The sequence below is a fragment of the Diceros bicornis genome, chromosome 7 (genome assembly GCF_020826845.1).
Source record: "Diceros bicornis minor isolate mBicDic1 chromosome 7, mDicBic1.mat.cur, whole genome shotgun sequence".
In the NCBI taxonomy this organism is placed as follows: domain Eukaryota; kingdom Metazoa; phylum Chordata; class Mammalia; order Perissodactyla; family Rhinocerotidae; genus Diceros; species Diceros bicornis.
Window position 1 is genome coordinate 58,871,478 of NC_080746.1, and position 22,210 is coordinate 58,893,687.

The 22,210-nt window shown below is 40.3% G+C and overlaps 1 protein-coding gene across 8 annotated transcripts in view; it reads right to left on the reverse strand.

Annotated features, from left to right (window-relative positions):
- Nucleotides 1-21,904, reverse strand: part of NUP98 (nucleoporin 98 and 96 precursor) — a 109,117-nt gene extending 87,213 nt beyond the window's left edge. For 5 of the 8 annotated variants that reach the window (XM_058545734.1, XM_058545736.1, XM_058545733.1 and 2 more), the window contains exons 1-7: nt 21,783-21,904; nt 20,658-20,745; nt 7,385-7,488; nt 5,729-5,830; nt 5,449-5,625; nt 3,241-3,380; nt 1,824-1,931 (exon numbers count right to left, since the gene is read on the reverse strand). In XM_058545734.1, coding sequence (XP_058401717.1) covers nt 1,824-1,931; nt 3,241-3,380; nt 5,449-5,625; nt 5,729-5,830; nt 7,385-7,460 — 603 coding nt within the window. In that variant the 5' untranslated portion in view covers nt 7,461-7,488; nt 20,658-20,745; nt 21,783-21,904. Of the gene's footprint in view, nt 1-1,823; nt 1,932-3,240; nt 3,381-5,448; nt 5,626-5,728; nt 5,831-7,384; nt 7,489-20,657; nt 20,746-21,345; nt 21,592-21,782 lie in introns of those variants that run through there. The other 3 variants (XM_058545731.1, XM_058545730.1, XM_058545732.1) reach the window with 3 other exon arrangements.
- Nucleotides 21,905-22,210: the final 306 nt, after the last annotated feature.

Consider the following 22,210-nt stretch of genomic DNA (forward strand, 5'->3'; position numbering starts at 1 on the left):
ACTAGAAGGATGTGCAACTGTGACATACAACTATCTACTGGGGCTTTGGGGGCGGGGGGGAAGGAGGAGGATTGGCAATAGATGTTAGCTCAGAGCCGGTCTTCCTCAGCAAAAAGAAGAGGATTGGCTTGGATATTGCCTCAGGGCTGATCTTCCTCAAAAAAAAAAAAAAAAAACAACTTAATATCATCACAGAAAAACATCTTCAACAGTGTACAGTGGGGCCGGCCCTGTGGCTTAGTGGTTACGTGCGCACGCTCCGCTGCTGGCGGCCAAGGTTCGGATCCCGGGCGCACACCGATGCACCACTTCTCCGGCCATGCTGAGGCCACATCCCACATACAGCAACTAGAAGGATGTGAAACTATGATGTACAACTATCTACTGGGGCTTTGGGGGGAAAATAAATAAATAAATAAATAAAAATAGTGTATAGTGGACATTAAAATCCATACCATATAATACTCCAGGGCAAAGGACCAACCACATCTTCATTTTAATTTTCTTTCATAAAAAATAATACTTTCTTGGGGCCGGTCCCGTGGCGTAGCGGTTAAGTGCAGCACTCCACTGCTGGCGGCCCGGGTTAGGATCCCGGGCATGCACTGACGTACCGCTTGTCAGGCCATGCTGTGGTGGTGTCCCACATAAAGTGGAGGAAGAGGGGCATGGATGTTAACTCAGGGTTGATCTTCCTCACACACAAAAAAAATAATAATAATACTTTTTTTTAGTATAATGCTATACAATAATCTTGGTTTACTCCCATCCTAAATGTAAAAATTAGATGATTAAAAGATGGAGGATTCTGGGAAGTTCAGAAAATTTAGGGAAAGGGGATAAAGTTTAACGGTTTTGTCTCACAAGTCAAGTTGTTGCTACACAGTGCAATAAAGCAAGCACAGTTTGGGATATTGAAAAAGCGACAGCTACAATCAGGGATGACAGTCAAAATATACTACGAACTATTATACAGCAATGACAATGGACAAACTGTAACTTCACACAACGACATGGATGAATTGCACAATGTTGAAAGACAGACTTAAGAGTATATAAGATTCCATCTATGGGGCCGGCCTGGTGGCGCAAGCAGTTAAGTGCGTGTGCTCCGCTGCGGCGGCCTGGGGTTCGCCGGTTCAGATCCCGGGCATGCACCAATGCACCGCTTGTCCAGCCATGCTGTGGCGGCGTCCCATATAAAGTGGAGGAAGATGGGCATGGATGTTAGCCCAGGGCCAGTCTTCCTCAGCAAAAAAGAGGAGGATTGGCAGATGTTACCTCAGGGCCAATCTTCCTCACCAAAAAAAAAAAAGATTCCATCTAAAAGTTCAAACATGGACATGACATGAGCAGTCAGGATAGTGGTTACCTTTGGAAGGGGAGGATTTTGACGAGGGGGTCAGTGCACAAGGGGAACATCAGGGATGCTGGTAACGCTCTGTGTCTTCATTTGGATGCTGGTTACATGTTCATTTACTGAAAACTTATTATGTTGTAAATTTATTACCTTGCATGAGTTTACTAAAAACGTGTGTTTACGTGCACACACACATTGCCCAGTGTGGTGTGAGCAACATCCATCAGAATAGACTACTAGTAGAACTATACTGGTACATATGAGCTGAATATTATCCCTGCCTAAAACAACAGATAACTATAAATATATTAATTTTTTTAAATAATTTGGTTAATGTTAGTTTTTTATTACATAAACACAATGTGAACTACCTGATCCTAAAAATAATCAAAAACATTTTTAAAAGCTGCTTTCCAATGGAATCAAAAGGTTAGGCTGATATTCTGTATCGCATTTTACTGACCTCTAGTGACTTGCTTTCATATTCTTTCATAGCAGTAATACACTGGTGCTTTGTACTGATATTAGTGCTAACTCCAGCTTTAACCATAGTATCTGTACCAGTTGGAGGCTGCAAAAAGAGATAAAGACAAATTTGAAAGTCTAAAGCAAATGTTTAAGTCCAAGCTTTATATCTCTACTCTCACGACACAATTCTTCAACCACTCAACTCTATAACTAGTCCCCTAGTCTTTTACTAAACGAGATGGTTTCAAAGGTGCTTGCTTAAATACATTGCATTTCTGATCTCTCCCTACATCAAGGTTATTAAGTCAATCTCACTAATAGTTATCACAAACCCAGAGAGTAATCCCATAACCAAGCCATCCAATTATCTACTAAAATTTACTTAATATTATAAGCATAAGGAAAGCTTTATCCAATTTACCCAATATATACATTTAAACTTCTATTTCTGAGTTCTACCTCCTATTTTGCTCTGAAGTGTCTGCTTTATAACTGTTGTTGCATTTAAGAAATATGGGAGCCTGGTTTTTTCCCCTATAACCTTAGGAGGAAAAAGGTATGATAAGTAACTAAAGATTCTTACTTGTACTGTCAGTTTTCTCAATTATTGTGCTTTCCAAGAAACAATACAGTATTTTTCATTATCATTTACGTTTAACTCTAAATTCAGGATCCTAAATTCAGTATTATGAATTCACCACCTTGCCAGAGAAAGTCTTCATTTTCTGGAGTAAGTTTTAAGAAGTTTTGCCAAGCCCTATTTTTGCCCGAGATTTCCATTAGGCTAACTGCACCTCCAGCCTATCCTAAGTTATCTCCCAACCAATCACATCACGTGATATATCAAGTGGTATTCCATATATTTTCATAAACAAAATCTTCCACTGTAACCCTCTACACAACTCCTCTCAAAAAAGACAAAGAAAATATAAGACTCTACTGCCCCGTTTTGGCATTCCATCAACAAAAGTCTCATCTTTAACTAGCACACAGAATATTGATGTTATTCCATATATCCTCTTAAAGTGGCCCTATTTTCAATGATTTTTCTACAGTTTGCCCCTTCATTCCTTCTTTATTTCTACAAAGAATGGCTGACTATTCAGAGGTCAAGTTACGAACACTGTAAATAGAAGTTCAAGCTTATATTAGCTATGGTAATCAACCCTGTGAATACAAATTTGATTAGGTTGAACATAATTCAAAGATACTGTATAATCTAGATTTATGTTTAATGATTTTTCCTGTCTAATACACAACTATTACAGATTTTGTTCTTCACACATCTTTCAGGAAGAGTGAGACTAAGCTATGCATAATTGGAAAGAGGAGAAATTTTACAATTTATCCTGCAAAGAAATATATAAGTGGGAAAGAAACATATTCCACAAAGACTGGAAGAAAATACTTACGTTAAACTTAATAGTTGTCCCAGTAGGAGCAGCTGTAAAACTACTTGGCCCAAAGAGGGAGCCAGATGTGCTACCAAAAGGATTGGAGGTGGTATTTGTAGTTCCAAACAGTCCCCCGCTGCTAGTACTTGTTCCAAAATCTATAAATTAGATAGAAAAGTGAGATGGTAACAGTAAAAAATTTAAGAATCTGTAAAATATTTTGGAACTGGGCTATGGCACTAGCGCATTACTTTCACATCCTCAAATTTTCTCTTTCAAATCTCCCTAGCAAGTACCTTCAAACAGATATTTTATACAGACACACACATAATTCTAGGCTCACAACTTTGAAGTGAAACAAAAACCTGAATCCTTTAGTCAGCTAAGTGTCCATAAAGTCCTTCTTGGGCATACTTGGTAGACAAGTTAAAAGAAATAGCACTTTGTTTCATCATAAATTTTATCTCATTTCTCCTTTCTTGATAAGACTAGATGCTGAATGAACTTGTCTTTCTGAAAACATCTTATCACAACAGACTTCAACAGGAGTCATAGTATATTTTATTTACATATATTATTACCAACACCCACACATAACCAAAAAGTTTAAAACATACAAATGGTCCTATTAGGGCAACCAAACATAGGTTAATGTAAAATTTCACTCAGAAAAATAATTTAGAAAAATTAGTACGCATGGTCAGCTTTTTACAGAAATATACAGATCCTCTGATTACGTTTCCAAAAAGCTGAGTTTTTAAAAATTACATAGGGGCCGGTCCGGTGGCGCAAGCGGTTAAGTGCGCACGCTCCGCTGCGGAGGCCCGGGGTTCGCTGGTTCGGATCCCGGGCGCGCACCGACGCACTGCTTGGTAAGCCATGCTGTGGCGGCGTCCCATATAAAGTGGAGGAAGATAGGCACAGCTGTTAGCCCAGGGCCGTCTTCCTCAGCAAAAAAAAAAAAAAAAAAAAAAAAGAGGAGGACTGGCGGATGTTAGCTCAGGGCTGATCTCACAAAAAAAAAAAAAAAAAAATTACATAAAAGTCAGTTATCTAAAGAACATATTTTTCAAAATATGAGACACTACTTCTAAAGAAGTTATACATATGGTGCCAGAAATGTCAGTAAGCAATAAAAAGTTATTTGCCAATGTTTAATATTAAGTGACATCCTAATTACCAAGTTAAGTGAAATGTGATTTCTCACTGGCAGTCAAACTATTTTTCTAAAAACATGTCCTAATATATAATTTAAAGTAAAGAGGCACATCTCTCTTGAATTAGCACTTTAGATTGCATTTTATATTATCATGGTTAAATATTTCAACATCCCCACAAACAACTCTCCCTTTGTAAAATACTGATAGCTGGCTCACTTACTCATTCTGCCATACTTTTGTGCTGGGAATAGCATCAACTCACAGGGCACACCTGTTCAACTAGTAGTGGTTGCCTCAAAGTACTGTGTGGAGGGACTGGCTCCATGGCGTAGCAGTTAAGTGCACACACTCCACTGCTGGCGGCCTGGGTTCGGATCCCGGGCACGCACCAAGGCACCACTTGTCAGGCCATGCTGTGGTGGCATCCCAATTAAAGCGGAGGAAGATAGGCACAGATGTTAGCCCAGGGCTGATCTTCCTCACAAAAATAAATAAATAAATAAAATCAATTTATATGGGAAAAAAAAAAGCACTGTGTGGAGAAGTATCCGCAGGCCACATTTAGACTTCGAGAAGACATCAATTAAAAACATCTGCCATGGACAAGGAATGGAGGAGTAACCATGTCACAGCCAGTATTTGTCATTCCTGCTTTAGCTCATACTAAATATGAAACAGAAGCAAAAAGAAGGTGCTCCTGCAATAAAATACAGTTGACTACACACACTCTTCTTTGAAATTCTCCTGACTTAACACCTATGACACTACTCTGACCTGGCTTTTCATCCTATCTCTGTCATTCTTTACCAGGTGCCTCTTCCTCTGCATATCCCTTAAATACTGGTGTTTCTAAGATTTCCATTCTTGGAGAGATGTACATACCCTGCCCCTCCGCCCTTTCCAGCCTATTAAACTTTTCAATACATTTACAGGTTTTCCTCTCCCCATGTGTTTGCAATCTGGTGGGAATAGGAGGTGGGTGAACAGAGGGAAAAGGAGAAGAGAGAATACATTCAATAAGCAAATTAAATTGTTAGATGCACAAGTCCAATGATGTCCTACTTACTTCCAAAGCCAGTTGGTTTATTTTGTGCAAAGGCATTGTTCTGGGATGAAAAGAGACTGGTCCCTGTGCTTGCAGTTCCAAACAAGCTATTCGATGTTCCTGTTGATGTCCCAAACCCAAAGCCAGTGCTCGTCGAGGTAGCTGGCTGGCTAAATGAATTGGTACCAAATAATCCTCCTGGGGAGACAGAGACGGAGAAAAAACAGACAGACTGGAACCACTAAGCGAAGTCCTATACCAGCTACAAATAAATCAACTGTATTGCAAATAAAGCCCCTACCTGGTTTGGTCTGTGAATTTCCAAACAGGCCTCCAGTATTATTGCTGGAACCAAATGCAGATGTTCCAAATGCCCCTCCACTAGTAGTGCCAAAGCCAGTATCTGAAAAAGCAAAATCCAGGGTCAGAATAAAATCTAAATCACTTAACCCAATGAAAAAGAATTTTAATATTTCTTAACATTCTGCATTTGAGGGGGAGGGGGAGGGTCAAAGGGGTGATTAGGCACATGCGTATGGTGATGGATATTAGATTAGTCTTTGGGTGGTGAACATGATGTAATCTACACAGAAATCCAAATATAATGATGTACACCTGAAATTTATATAATGTTATAAACCAATGTTACTGCAATAAAAAAAAAGAAAGCACAAAAAAAATATAATAAAATAAAGATGATAGATTAACAATCAAAAAAAAAAATTCTGTATTTGAATAGGACCTCTGGTCTAGTCTGAAAACTATTTTTTCAAAATTCCATCAGACTACTGATTATAGTTAAAATCAACCCACAGATATTTTATTTACTGTCCCAGGTGAAGTAAGGAAACAAAGTGAAAAGGTGTGACTTTTCAATAAAAGTTATAGCCGATAGGTTAAAAAAAAAAAAAAAAGTGCCAAAGTGACTATGAGCTACAGACAAAAGTAAAATTATTAAAATTCTCTCCATACACCGTACATTCCATAGTCACTGGGATGAATAGTCCTTAATTAGGGGAGCACATCAGAATGACCTGGGAAGCTTTTTCAAAATACACACACGTTTGGGTTCCAACCCCAGAGATTCTAATTCCATAGTTCTATGATGGGAACTGTGTACTTTGAAAAAAAAAAATCTCCCAAAAGTGACTCTGATAGGCACTCTTGATTAAAAACCAAAGACCTAGATGTATAGAATACTTTAAGAGGAGGTCAGGAGACACTTGAAAAAATTTCCTCTATTGTTATTTTTATTAGGTACGACTAAGGTTGGGTAGTCTCGCTTTTTAAAAATCCTCATCAGTTAGAGAAAGTTTCTGGGATTTGCATTAAAATACTCTGTTCAGATGCTCCTCTCCCCCTAAAAAGAGAGGGATGAAAACAAGACTAGGAAAATGCTGATTGCTAAAGCTGGCAGAAAAGTAAATGAGAGATTACTATACCATTCTTTCTACTTTTGTGTAAAGTGAGTGAATAATGGCTGCTATAGGCAACTAGGGTCACATACAATACTGGATGGAAGGGGAAGCGGGTCTCAGGAGGGCTGGTGGGGATTAGGAACTTGGACATTTTAACAGTGCTGTTTCTGAATCACATCTTATTCACAGAGCAAATCTCACAGCAGTTATTCAATAATTGCATTTTAGACTTCAATATTAAAAAAATTATTTCCTTGCCTGAAAATTAGCCACAAATTATAACTTTCTGCTAAAAGAACTAATTAATAAAAATATGTTAAGTACCTTCTACTGATGATCAGAAAAGCATGAAAATTCAGAACTTATTGCTGTTTTCTTACAAAATTTTAACAAGATCTTATCCTGGTCATTTTTCAAAGAGATTTTGTCATCAAGACCAAAGTATGAATAAAATTCCTATCTAAAGCTATCGGAGTGGATTTGTTCTCAATAAGAATCGCTTAAGATTTTTCCCCCTTTTGTTCTTTTTTAAAACTTACTCTGCCCAAATGTTGAAGTTGTGCCAAAGCCACCTGTGCCACCCCCAAAGGGTGTTCCAAATGACTTATTAAACATCTTCAAAATGAATCTTTGCTTCAGAAAGCTAGAAAGAAGAAAAAATTATCACTTTTTAAAGACCACAGAATGCAATGTAATTGTTTCAGAAAATGTATAATCCTACAAATTTAGTTAGGGCCTGTTCAAACTATAGCATAATGTTCATCTCATTCAATATCCTAAAACTCTGTATGATAAAATAGACCTTGTAAAATTGAGCTGAATTAGTACCATAACATGAGGATAACTTCAGATCCCATCAACAACCATTCCTTTAAAACAATGTTTTTTGACGTTGTTTTTTTTTTAACCTAAGCCCCCTTTCAACAAAGATTTCAGGCCCACTATCCTAGATTTTGATATGGCTCATCTAAGAGGTTATGTACAGTACCCATTAAAAATTACAATGATATTCTGTTATTTCAACCACCTGAGAAGCTCAAGTTTTTGTCAGGCTTTATTTTCTGTAGTTTGCGTTGTAAAAAGTTTTTTTTTTTTTCCTATTTTGTTGTATACAAAATGTTGTAATATTAAATGTTCTTCAAACTATGCATGCCCCTCCTCCCATCTCCAAATCCCAGAGATTCTGGTGCCCTAACATTCTCTTTGAGATTACTTCCTGACTATTCTCTAAGGTCTCCTACTTACCTATCTTCTACTTCTTCTGGGAACATTACAGAAAATGTTGTAAAACCCCCATCTCATATGAATGACTCCCCTCCAGTATTCAAACTATGCACCCAGTCACTTAATGAATTGGACCAGTGTTCCAACAACAAGTACAAAAGAGAAGTTTGTTTTTTTCCCCTAGATTTGAATGAAAACAAGTTAAAGGTATAGTTTACTCAAAAGTAAATGCTTTCCCCCTCCATAAACTTTCCTTAAACTTAAGATATCTGCTATCACTTACCTGCCAGCAGACAAGAAAATAACGAGTAAACTACTTTTAATATAAAAACTCAGAAAACAGCCATCATGCTTACTTGAATTTTGTAATAGGTAGTGATGCTTTTTCTATTATATATACATAATGGAGCAGTTTCTTCTTCTGGTAAAACCTTGCCTCGTTCATATAACAGAATTAAATATAACATTTTGAGGTGCTCCCCACAATGTTCCAGTGTTCCATTAGCACTTCCAGGTATTCTAACACCTGAAACAATTTGTTCAACATTGGAAAAGATGAAGCTGTCCCTAAATACCTTATTCTTTTATAGAAATCAACATTCTGTCCCCTAAAGTCCCCTAGAAAAAAAAAATTCCAACACTTAGTTCTCTATTCCAACATGCAGGAAATTAACAACTCCTTCAATTAAACAAAGCTCACTGAAACCAGTGGTTTAAGAGGGCCACATCAGAATCAGCTGGCAAGCTTTTCCAACTACAACCCTCCAGGCCCCATTCTAGAAATAAGAAACCAAAACGTCCTGGGTTGGGATGTAGACATTTGTATTCTGAAAGGCTCCTCAAATGACTCTAATGCATTCCCTTGGAACTAGAGGCTATATTTCATGTAATCATCATCTCTCTTTCACTAATGAGATCTGCCTGAAGTCTCCTGCCTTCGTAATTTATCAGGTGTCACAAAGTGACAGATTAAGCCTTTACCATATTAACTGGTGACTCTCCTTTCCAGGGGAAATATTCTTGGAAGTACTTAGCAGAATTCTAGACCTCTACAGGTCTATTTGCTTTTCAACAGTTCATTCAGAATTGACAATTGTGGGGCTGGCCTGGTGGTGTAGCAGTTACGTTCACGCATTGCACTCCAGTGGTGCAGGATTCACCGGTTCGGATCCTGGGTGCAGACCTACTCACCACTCATCAAGCCATGCTGAGGCAGTGTCCCATATAGAAGAGCTACAACTCTACAACTATGATACACAACTATGTACTAGGGCTTGGGGAGAAAAAAGAGGAAGACTAGCAACAGATGTTAGCACACAGCCAATCTCCCTCAAAATATAAATTAATTAATTAAAAAAAAAGGAATTGACAGTTGCAGTAGGGGTTAGATGTCTGGACCAACTCATTTTGATTGCAACCTCTGTCATACTGCTGTCTTGGGTCATAGCCCCTTCTAGACCTACTTTCTTGTATCTGCTGACTAAATAATTTTTTTTTTTTTTTTTGAGGAAGATCTAACATCTCTTGCCAATCCTCCTCTTTTTGCTGAGGAAGATTGGCCCTGGGCTAACATCCGTGCCCATCTACCTCTACTTTTATATACGGGACACCTGCCACAGCATGGCTTGATAAGTGGTGCGTCGGTCCATGCCCGGGATCTGAACCTGTGAACTCTGGGCTGCTGAAGTGGAGCATGCAAACTTAACCACTACACCACCGGGCCAGCCCCTCTGTTGACAAAATATTTTGAGCCATCATCAGTAAGGCAAAAACTGTGAGTATGTAATACAGTTATCATGCTAAATTTGCCTCCCATTTTTCTTTATTCACCCCCATGAACAGCAATCTGTTCATGTAAATCTGAGATCTTCTATACAGCAGACATGTCAGGATTTAAAAGCTGAATAATACAGGTTTTTCTGTGAAACATGTCCCTATATAGAAGATTTTAGTGTTAATTTGGGTTTCAGTGGCACTAGCTTCTAGAGACCAAAACCATAGCTCCTAACAACCAAAATTTGATGTTTAATAATCTTTTTTTTTAAAGATTTTATTTATTTATTTTTTCCCCCAAAGCCCCGGTAGATAGTTGTATGTCATAGCTGCACATCCTTCTAGTTGCTGTATGTGGGACGCGGCCTCAGCATGGCCGGAGAAGCGGTGCGTCGGTGCACGCCTGCGATCCGAACTCGGGCCGCCAGCAGCGGAGCGCATGCACTTAACCGCTAAGCCACCGGGCCGGCCCTGTTTAACAATCTTATCCTAACACAGAAACTTAGCATCACACATATATTTCACAAAGGGATTTTAGCAATAAAATATCCTGGGAAATATCTCACAGTTTATAAGTTCTTATACCTCAATAACCCTAAAAGGATGGTGTTAAGCTCATCACCTGTATTTTACAGATGAGAGAATAGGATCAGGTGTTTAGCAAGTTTCCAAGGTCAAAGAAGTGATAAGTGGTGGAGCCCCAGTTTAACCTATCTTCTGACTTCCCATGGACACCCTCAATCTTAGGACCAAAGATACTAAGCAACAAGCAAGAATATGTGGAGTACTAAGGAAATTCATCTGCTCCAGACCCAAGAACAAGGGACGATGCAGGGACCAAATCCAATTTAGACTCCTGAAGCTATGTGTCCCACATATAAAGCTTCTTACTCAAGCTTAGCCTATCTTTTTGGTTCTGGCAAGGATGAGGCTGGCTTAGTCTCAAGCTTGATCATACTGGAATTCTAAGTGTTTTTAAAAAAAATTATCACCATGGAAGCAAACCAAGATTTTGGAAACAGCCTCATGATTTTTATCATGATAGCTAGACATCAAAGAATGGCTAATACATTTAACCCTTTCATCTTTAAACAAATCATTCATTTTCCTGACTATGGTATGAAATGTCATTAACTCAATGAAAAATACCCCCCTCTTACTCTTGCCCCCACCAATCAACCTAGTAATTCATTCTTCAAAACCTAGCTCAGGGGCCAGTCCCGTGGCTTAGCGGTTGGGTGCACACGCTCTGCTACTGGCAGCCCGGGTTCAGATCCCGGGCACGCACCGACGCACCACAGGTCAGGCCATGCTGAGGCGGCGTCCCACATACAGCAACTAGAAGGATATGCAACTATGCCATACATACAACTATCTACTGGGGCTTTGGGGAGAAAAAGGGGAAAAAAGGAGGAGGATTAGCAATAGATGTTAGCTCAGGGCCGGTCTTCCTCAGCAAAAAGAGGAGGATTGGCATGGATGTTGGCTCAGGGCCGATCTTCCTCACCGAAAAAAAAAAAAAACCTAGCTCAAATGTCATCTCTTCCCTAACGCCCTCTAGAAATTAGTCAGTCAGGGCCGGCCCTGTGGCTTAGCGGTTAAGTGCTCGCGCTCTGCTGCTGGCGGCCTGGGTTCAGATCTCGGGCGCGCACCGACGCACCGCTTTTCCAGCCATGCTGAGGCCATGTCCCACATACAGCAGCTAGAAGGATGTGCAACTATGACATACAGCTATCTACCGGGGCTTTGGGGGAAAAATAAATAAATAAAATTATAAAAAAAAGAAATTAGTCATTCCTCTGGGCTTCCACAGCACATTATGATTTGTTTACACGTAACTATCTTGACTCTGACTCTCTATAGTGGACACTGTGATAACACCAACTACACAGATCTCCCTTTAGGACTAAAGGATTTGTTGTCCCAGTTGCTGAAAAGTTCTTACAAAAAGAGAGCCCTCAGCTGTCAGTCCTCTTCAAAACTGCCTCCACTGGAGAGCACTGCATCACCCAAGGTCATATCCTCTTCCTAGGAGAGCCCTTATCCAAAAACCAGCCCCCTTTGCTCAGGATAACTCATACTCCCCATGGATTGGCTGAGGCCTTCACTAAGACAATAATACCACAACTCAATTTCTCCCTCAGCCCATTCCTGCTTCCTTCCCCTCTCTCCCACAGGTGGTGATCCCAAGAGTACTCTAATAAAACTCATGCAGAACTATCTCCAATTCAGAGTCTGCTTCCCAAGGAACTCAACCTCTAAACCCCTTCAACTCTCTCCTAATACATAATGAACTTTTCCAGGGTAGGGAAAGTATCATTTATTTATTATCCCAAAACCTAACAAAAGGTCTGAAACACAGATGTACTCATTTTCTTAATTAATGACAATCATCACTAATATGTTTTTTAAACAAAAAATAAATGATCAAGTTTCTTTAGAAGTAACTTCTGGGGCCGGCCCGGTGGCACAAGCGGTTAAGTGCGCGCGCTCCACTGCTTCCACTGCAGGCGGCCCGGGGTTCGCAGATTCGGATCCCGGGCGCACACCGACGCACCAGTTGGCAAGCCATGCTGTGTGGCGGCGTCCCACATAAAGTGGAGGAAGGTGGGCACAGACGATAGCCCAGGACCAGTCTTCCTCAGCAAAAAGAGGAGGATTGGCAGATGCTAGCATAGGGCTGATCTCCTCACAAAAAAAAAAAAGAAGTAACTTCTAACTTAAAAATAAAATTATGCTAGATTAATTCTCACAACAAAAGGAAGCCATGAACAGGAAGATTCTTGGTAGAATTTACCATCTAATTAGAGGTTGCAAAAAGAAAGAGATCACAAAATGGCTGGATACAACCAGCAGACACTTCTTTGTTTGTCCTGCTATATATACATGGTCTATTACACACATACATATGCATTTATGTATGTATAAATGTTTATGTCTATATTATCTTAAACTAGCTGATAACGTTTAAAATAGATATGTGAGAAAAACAGATTTTTGGCTTCTCATGAGAAAACTTGATTAAGCAAACTAGGACTGTAATCACTTCATGGCAGTAACAGTCTGGAATTTAGTAGCAACTGTCCCCTTTGATGAGAGCCATGTACTTTCCAATGTGCCACAATACCCACCCAGTATCACTCATTTCCATCAGCTGCCTGGCCCCAACAGTTTTGGGTTTGTAACTTCTGATATAATCAGAGGAAGGACCCACACACTAAAAACTTGAAGAGCATCTAAGTGCCAATAGCACAACAGGAAGTTAAAATTAGGTCAGGAAATGTGAGGAAAAATTCCCAAGGATTTAGAATGTGAACTGGCTCTTGAGGGACTAGAAAGAGAAGAGAGGGAAAGAGCATAAGATAAGTAAGGCACACAGCTAAGAATGTCTATCCTATCTGGCTTTATATCTCAACACTAAGCCCAGTTTCCCTCATAGGATAAGTATATAATAAATGTACTTATCAGTTTATTATGTAGTGATGTCATTACCCTTAAATTACCCAACTAAAGGAGTGAATCAGAGCACTCTGCTAAGTATGTACCCAGGACAAGGTATCAAGAATAAAGTACCACCAGAACATTTGGACAAAGTTACCCTATGAGTTATTTCAAGTAAAAGAGGTTTAATGAAATAAAGTAAGTTGCAAAAAGATACAATTGGCAGATTCTTTATGTAAAACAGAAAAGACAATACACTGTTATTTATGAATAAATATATACATAGTAAAACTAAAGGAGGAGACTATGCAAGTGGCTGCCTCTGGAGAGAGGAAGGGAAATGAGACGGGGCAGAGAACTCAGAGGACTCTTATTAACAATGATGACAAAAGATCTAGAGGATGCAGATATTTGCAACTAACACTATTTTTCCAATAAAAAAAAAAGTAGAAAATCCATTCAAAAAGAGAAGGAAGTAAGTAATCCTAGAGACTGAAATGTGTGGAACTTCTAAGTCCATTCAAGTTTAAAGGCGTATCACACATTCAGGTCTGTATCTTTTCAAATATATTAACCTGGTCCAAACTGAAACTCTCCCAGAATAAATAACACCAGTAAACATTTGAGTTCTCACTATGTCCCAGGCACTGTTCTTTTTTTTTGTTTGTTTTTTGTGAGGAAGATCAGCCCTGAGCTAACATCCATGCTAATCCTCCTCTTTTTGCTGAGGAAGACCAGCTCTGAGAAGCTAACATCTATTGCCAATACTCCTCCTTTTTTTACCCCAAAGCCCCAGTAGATAGCTGTATGTCATAGCTGCACATCGTTATAGTTGCAGTATGTGGGACGCGGCCTCAGCATGGCCAGAGAAGCAGTGAGTCGGTGCACGCCCAGGATCTGAACCCGGGCCGCCAGTAGCAGAGCGCGCGCACTTAACTGCTAAACCATGGGGCTGGCCCCCAGGCACTGCTCTAAGAGCTTTTTACGAATCATAAACCTCCCAAGAATCCAATGAGGTAGGTATTTTCATCCCTATTTTACCAGTGGTAAAATTGAGGCACAAGAAGTAACTTGCTCAAGACCACAAAACTATTATTGACTCCAGAAGCTGTGCTCCTAGAGTCTAGAGCTCCTAGAGAAAGAACACCAACAACTAAAGAGAAATGACTTTGCATTCACTATAAATAGGGAAACTATTAAACCAAAATTTGGCAGTATTAATCCAGCACTATCAGGGGAAAGAGACATTTCTCTGGCAAACATGGGAGTTCTAGTCACCAGAAAGGTAATCTCTCTTATGGACTGACAATTGATAAGGTTATCTCCATGGCCTAGATGAACTTGCCTACAAAGATTAACCACTTGCTTTATGGATGGACCTACGTCTACTCATTGCCATTTTTTTTTAAGAAGACATATTTAGAAAGAAAAAATAAAAATGAAATAGTGCTATACAGAAAGAGACAATGTCCTTAAATTTGCTCTCTATGCTCAATCTTCTAATTAATAATTCAGACTGTCAGATACGTGAAAGAGGTAGCCTTAATAACAGACACCAGTAGTCCAGTATTGCCCCACTGTCCCAACTGAAGCTCAATAAACTGATATTCTGGTTTATACCTCCAACCTTTGTGAGCTTTGTGAACTCCGGTCACAATGACAAAACTTAGTTTTCTTCCAGAAAAGTGGTGGACAGACCCTGAAACATGGTAACAACCAGACCACTGCCAATGACTAAGCAAGCTTGCTGCTCTCTGACGAAAGAAAGTTACACAAATGGGAAGTAATTTTCTTTCTACTTCTCTGAGTTCCTTTGTATCAAACTCAGTAAAGAGCAAAAACTATAAATATTTGTTAGATGAATGGACTAGTAAAGTATTTTCCAGTTTACAAAGTACTCTTTCATATTTTCTCTCATCTACTCTTCACAAAAGTACTGAAAAGGCAGGCGTTATCATCCACAGTTAAACTGAAGGAAAAAGGACTGATTTTTGCCTCGGATGGGAGAGGAGAGGGATAGTAGAATTACGCAGAATTCCAGGAACAAGAGATGAGCCTAGTCTTAATCACCTAATATCACATTCCAGCAAAACTATCTGCTATCCTCTTGTTTTACAGTATCCTTCCTATGATCACTCTTCAGATCTAGCCATTCCCTTTGTTAGAACATTTATTTTCCTCTCTAAAAACTATGTCCCCTTTTCTTTCTAAAAATTGCTGCTCAAGCCTCACCTGCTTCACAAGACTGTCTCGGATCAGACCCTTCAGTATACACTTCCCCTTCCCCTCCCCCTTTCCAACCCCTATTACATAAACTAATGCCTCCCAGCTGTTTTTAGTTATGCAATGTATTTGTTGTTACACCTACCACTTGAGTGTGTGAGCTGTTTGCTGCTCTGGCAAAAAGCATCTTGATTTTGCTCAATTTCTTCCATTAGGGTATAAATTAATTTAAAATAATCCATAGTATCTAATATAGTTCTATCCTCACAATGCTCACATTCTTGCATCTCCTTAACATAACCCTCATTTTACAAAATGAAGTAGTTAAAGGAGTACATTAGCTTTGGAGTGAGACAAACCTCTATTCAAATCTCTCTGCCACTTACTATCTCTGCAATTCTCTGTAAATCTAAAATGAATTCAAAATAAAAAGTTGAAAAAGGAATAAAAAACCTCTGCCACTTGCTACCGTGTAATTGTAATTAAGTCACAATATTTAACCTCTTAGACCTCAATTTCCACATGTGAACAACAGAAATTATACAGCCTACACCAAAAGACTGTTAGAAGGACAAAGTTGCTTTCAAACTAGAACTCCACAAAAGCAGTTTTCTGTTTAGTTTTTCAACTAACATTTTACAATATTTTTAATTAGAAAAGTGTAATAATATCCTCTCACGCTAAACCTTAACTGATCAATGCCTAGCTAGAACTCCATACATAATATGATTTATTTCCCAACAATGCAGTGTCATCTACTAACCATTTCACACAACCATAAGGCACCACTGCAAACAACAAAAACAAACACTCCTTCCCTGCACACACGTACACAATATACCACGGTCACTCCATTCATTCTCTTCCACTCATCTCATATCTCTAGCCTCATTCCCAACTACTCACTTTTTTTATTTACAAATTCATTTGCCTATTTCTTAAAAAGCTTATTCCAGCAAGGTTAGGTGTACAGATGCCAGTAATCTTTGTGTCAAAGAAGCACATAGAACTAAGACTAAACAAAGGTGTGAAGTGATGAATGACCGCAACATGTATTCATGGAGGATAAACTGTTCCCTTCCTGAACAGACTGTCCTAATCCAGGTACTCAATTCTTTCCCCTCTGATCAGTGGTTTTCAAATATTTTTAGCTATGGAACCCAATACATAAAACAGACATAAGCAGAAGCGGCTCTGCCTGAAGTAAAGTGGGGTGGGTACAGTAGAATCCATCAGCTGAGCCGTTTCAAAGAAGCTTAGGTCTGTACAAACCAGTGTGAAAAATCACTGTCCTAGATTAGTGGCTCTCCAAGTACAGTTCAAAGGTCTCTAGAAGTCCCCAAGACCTCTTTCAAGGGGTCCATAAACTCAAAGCTATTTTTATAATAATACTAAGACATTATTTGCCTTTTTTTTTTTTTTTTACTGTGCTGAGTTTCGCATTGAGGCACAAAAAGCAATGGTGTATAAAACTGCTGTAACCTGAACATGAATCAAGACAGTGGCCCCAAACTGTACTAACAGTCACTGAATTCTTTATTGCCACCCACTTACAGAACGAAAAAAATCAAACCCACTTTCACTTGAACGTCCTTGATGAAGCAGTAAAAATTGACTGTATTAATTCTCGACATTTCAGTACACACCTTTTAAATATGTGATTAATAAAAATGTGATTATTCTTTGGAATGAAATGGGAAGTACTCAAAAGCACTCGTGCATATTGAAATACAAGGGTTGTCTCAAGGTAAAACACTTGTGTGATTACTTTTGAGTAGAAAGCTGAACAAGCTGATTAAGTGAAAACTAGAATTCTGAAAACTCGTGTCCATCACTATGAGCTTGTCAGCTTCCCAGTTCTTAAAAAGACTTATCTGATGAGATGGGTGGAAATATTAAGAACTGTATAATTTAATTTGTCCATATTTGGAAGAGCTGCATACCTCAGTGAATCAATGATTTCTAAATGACCAATGTATGATGTCATAAAATCATACAGGGGTAACTATCCAAATTGCAAGAACCAAGAGTACAAAAGTTCAGTGATATGGTTTCAGATTCCATACTGCAACAAACTTTTAAAAAGGTTTGAGAGGGCCGGCCCCGTGGCTTAGTGGTTAAGTGCGCGCGCCGCTGCTGGCGGCCCAGGTTCGGATCCCGGGCGCGCACCGACACACCGCTTCTCCAGCCATGCTGAGGCCGCGTCCCACATACAGCAACTAGAAGGCTGTGCAAATATGACATACAACTATCTACTGGGGCTTTGGGGGAAAAAAATGAATGAATGAATGAATAAATAAATAAATAAATAAAGGTTTGAGAGTAGCGTCAAAGAAGAATATCTACAATTATCTGAAAAGGCTATTAAAACACTCCTCCCTTTCCCAACTACATATCTGTATGAGGTTGGATTTTCTTCACATACTTCAACCAAAATAACACATCAACTGTCTGAATGCAAAAGAAGATCTGCAAATCCAATGGTCTTCTATTACGTAAGACATTAAAGAGTTGCAAAAATGTAAAATAATTCCACCCTTGTGACTTTTTAGTAATTTTTCATAAAATTGTTATTTATGTTAACACGAGTTTATTATTTTTTTAACCAATAAATGTTTTAAAAATTAGTTTTAATTTCTAGTACAGTAAATACCGATATAACCCACATAAACAAAAGCTGTTTGGAGTCTTCAATAATTTTTACAAGTATAAAGGAGTCTAGAGACCTCAAACTTGAGAACTGCTATCCTAGACTATTGCTATAGCCTCCTTCTAATTCGTCCACCTAACTCCAGTTTCACATTTTCCAATGTACCCTACTACCCACCAGCTTAAACTCACTCTTAGTACCAGACTTAGCTAAAGCTATATTTTAAGAAACAATTTTTATTTCTCTACTAAAAAACTGCAATTGTTTCACATGACACTGAATTAAGTTCAAACTCTTGAATACGGCAAATAATTCTCAATATTTATTAAATTCTCAGTGTCAGTATAATGAGACAAAACCTCTGATCGATGCATATTTATGTGGCATCAAGTGCTGTATATCAGTGAAATGGAATTACACAGCATCACATTTAATTACATCAATTCAACTACAAGCTCTTTTGCCCTCTTTGACAAAAACAGAGATAAATATTGCTTTATTTACCCAATGGCCTATCCCTTTTCAAACAAGACCTTGATATTTCTCCTATCCCAGAGAACAGGAGGCTATCACAGAAATGAAAATAGAAACTACAGAAAATGACTCTAGGACTCTTAGCTTTTCAGCTTCCCAATACCAGATTTCAACAATTTAAGGGGTTTTTCAAGGATAATGTTAACAAAATGCAATTTGTTAGCTGACTTTACAAGCATACACCAGGCAAGATAAAGGTATGATTTCACTGAAATAGTGGGAGTGTTTCCTCTACAGCAGTGGTCTCAATCACGGGGAATTTTGCCTCCCAGGGGACATCTGATAATGTCTGGAGACATTCTTGATTGTTACAACTTGGGGGGCGGAGGGGTGGCTACGGTATCTAAATCCAGGGAGAGGCCAGGAATACTGCTATACATCCTACAATACAGAAGACAACTCCCCTACAATAAAGAATTATCTGGCCCAAAATGTCACTAGTGCTGAGGCTGAGAGACCCTACTCTAGAGACATACTGTACCAAATACTCAGGTTCAATTCCAAACGCAAAGAATACACCAAATTCTCAAGAAACACTGTTTATACACCTTGCCTCTAATACCTACTGTTAAATCTCTAAATTTCTTAGTCCTCTAACCTTTCAACAAATTGCATAATTTATTTATTTATTTATTTTTTGTGAGGAAGATCAGCCCTGAGCTAACATCCAAGCCAATCCTCCTCTTTTTGCTGAGGAAGACCGGCTCTGAGCTAACATCTATTGCCAATCCTCCTCCTTTTTTTTTTCCCCAAAGCCCCAGTAGATAGTTGTACGTCATAGTTGCACATCCTTCTAGTTGCTGTATGTGGGACGCGGCCTCAGCATGGCCGGAGAAGCGGTGCGTCGGTGTGCGCCCAGGATCCAAACCCCGGCCGCCAGTAGTGGAGCACGTGCACTTAACTGCGAAGCCACAGGGCCGGCCCAACAAATTGCATAATTACGAATGTGCTCTTTATTGGAAATTAAATATCAGAACTACTACTCCTTACTTCCTACGTTTATTGCCAGCATAAAAGTAATATCACAATAAAATAACATAACTGACTTTATTCATGTCCACTAGCATCTAGATATCTAAGAGCAAGCAGAACTTTTAGGAAACCAAATTCACAGCTTGAAAAAAGTCATGTACCAAAGTACCACATAATATACAAACGGTATGGGTCCTCTATCTGGGCCCCATATTCAAGAGCACACAAATACCCAGATTCTTTATTGACTATTTTTAGGTTTAACTTCTCCATATTTGTTTATTCGTTCACGCAAACACACTTACTGAGAGCCTACCATGTGCCAAGTAACCTGAATACAAAGATAAGACAAAAATATTTTACCACAGTCTAATAAAAAGACAAACAGCTAAAATACAAAATGATTTGTACTATAAATAGATGTATCAAATAAGTGTTATGGAAGCTTGCAGGGGAGAGAATGCCAGGAAAGGCTTCCCAGAAGAGGGTGATGCTTGAACTGAGAAAATGTCACAGTAAATATACCCTGTTCACCTCTTAGTATTTAGACTCCAGTTCTCTTCTGTTCTTATACACTACTGTTTTTCAGTTTTTGCTTTTCATCTAAACAGACCAAAGCAACGATCTGACTGATGTGAACGCACCAAAGTGGCAACTAATTCAATTTCACCAAACCTTAATGAAGAGTCAAAAAATAATTCTATCAAAGTATTCCCCAGTACCTCCATCCTGTCCAAATTCCAGTTTTATTTTTTAAATATCCTAACTTCTGCCACTAAGTAAACATACCCTCTGTTACTCAGCTAACAAAAGTTTCTCTCTGAATTTATGTAACTGTCACAGGGAATGATCACTGCTCTTTCTTTCTTCCAGTTAGTTTCTTCTTCCAAAATGGAGTTTAATTTTCTCACCTTATTCTACTACAATACTTAGAATTCTGTACCAGAGAGGAGCCATGAGTTCCAAGGTACAATAACTACAAAACTGCTGCCTACCTTTATGTGTCTTGTCTATACTTCCCGCTTTCTACTTCAGTACTGTTGTGCGTCAGGAACTGGACTGTCTCTTCTGAGTCCCCAGCAGCTGACACAAATAAAAATTTCAGATTTGGAACAGCAAACTAGCCCATGACATGTAGTCTTATCGACTCGTTTCTAATATATAACATCACCGATAATTCTTTAACCAACATTAAACCTAAAAGTACCTAAACCTAACCTCATGCTCTAGGTTAGAGTACCACTAATGAAGCTTCCGTCTTACCATGAATAGAGCTGGTAGCAACTAAATCTCAAACGCTACTGAAGAAGCTACGTCTGCTTCTAACTACCAAATGCCCCCGCTGCCCCACCCAACTCCCCAAAGGGAATCCTCAGTAAGGGAAGGCTGGAACACTTAGGGAGAGTGGTGTAGTAGAAAACCGTCTAGACTGAGTCAGATCTGGCATTGGCTAATCTTGTCCCTTCTCTAGGCCTCGGTTTCTCCATCTATAAAACTTGCACGTGATGTAGGGTAGGCGGATCGGCTTCACTCCTAAAGTCCTCATGGCTATAGTAATCCAGAAACCCCATCTAGCTTTACATGGAACACGTGGCAGAACAGCAGATAACCTTTTACTCCACTAAACCGACCTTAATTCTCAGATACTGTTTTAAAAAGCTAACAAACTCCCGGCCCACTTACCCTAACCCTCGGGCTGCAAATTTCCCCTGTGGAGAGACCAACGCCAATAAAGGCCATCCCGCACGACCGTCAAGAAGTGCCGGGGGGCCCGTATTCAGGGTCGTCAGGCGCTGCCCCTCACAGGGCCGGCCCACCTAATCACTGCCGGACAAATGAATGAGTACAACCACAGAGAGGGACGCTCCCTCAGCGCAGGCTGCACCAGGAGACTCCCGGGCCCAGACCCCACAGATAACCCATTCCCTCCCAGCGACCGAAGAGCCGGGCCTCGGGGCCGCCGAGTCGCAGGGCCCGCCCCCTCCCTCAGGGCAGAAGGTGCGCGCCGGGCGCGAGACTTCCGCGCGGAGAGGGCCTGGGACGCCCCGCGCACCCGCCCGCCCTGAGGGGAGGAGGAGCCTGCCGGTCCCCGGCCGCCACCGCCCGGGCTCCCGACTTACCGCGGTGCGGCGCGGGATGGGAAGCTCAGGAGTGAGGGCCTAGGCCCGTCCGCCACCCGCCGCTCAGACAGCAGCGCGCGGCCGCCACGAAACCGTCGCAGTCGCCGCCTCCGCCGCCACCGACAGCGACCGCCGCTTCGGGCGCAGCGCGCAGAGGGCCCGACTGCGTCACACGCCGCCCGCCGTCAGAGGCTCGCTCCGGGCGCTCCGCCCCCGCTGTCTGCGCATTGGCAGACGCCGCCGCCACTCTAGGCCCGCCCTGTCACTCATTGGGCAACGAGTCTTTTGAAAGCGAACGTGGGGCCGGTCTTCGGGAGAAGGGGAGAGGAGGAAGAGGAGGGACCCCAGGAGTTAGGGGAGGAAAGGGGAGGGGCGGTGGGAGGCATGGAGTCCCGCCCCTCGCCGCCGCGGTTGGCTGGGAGGGAGTC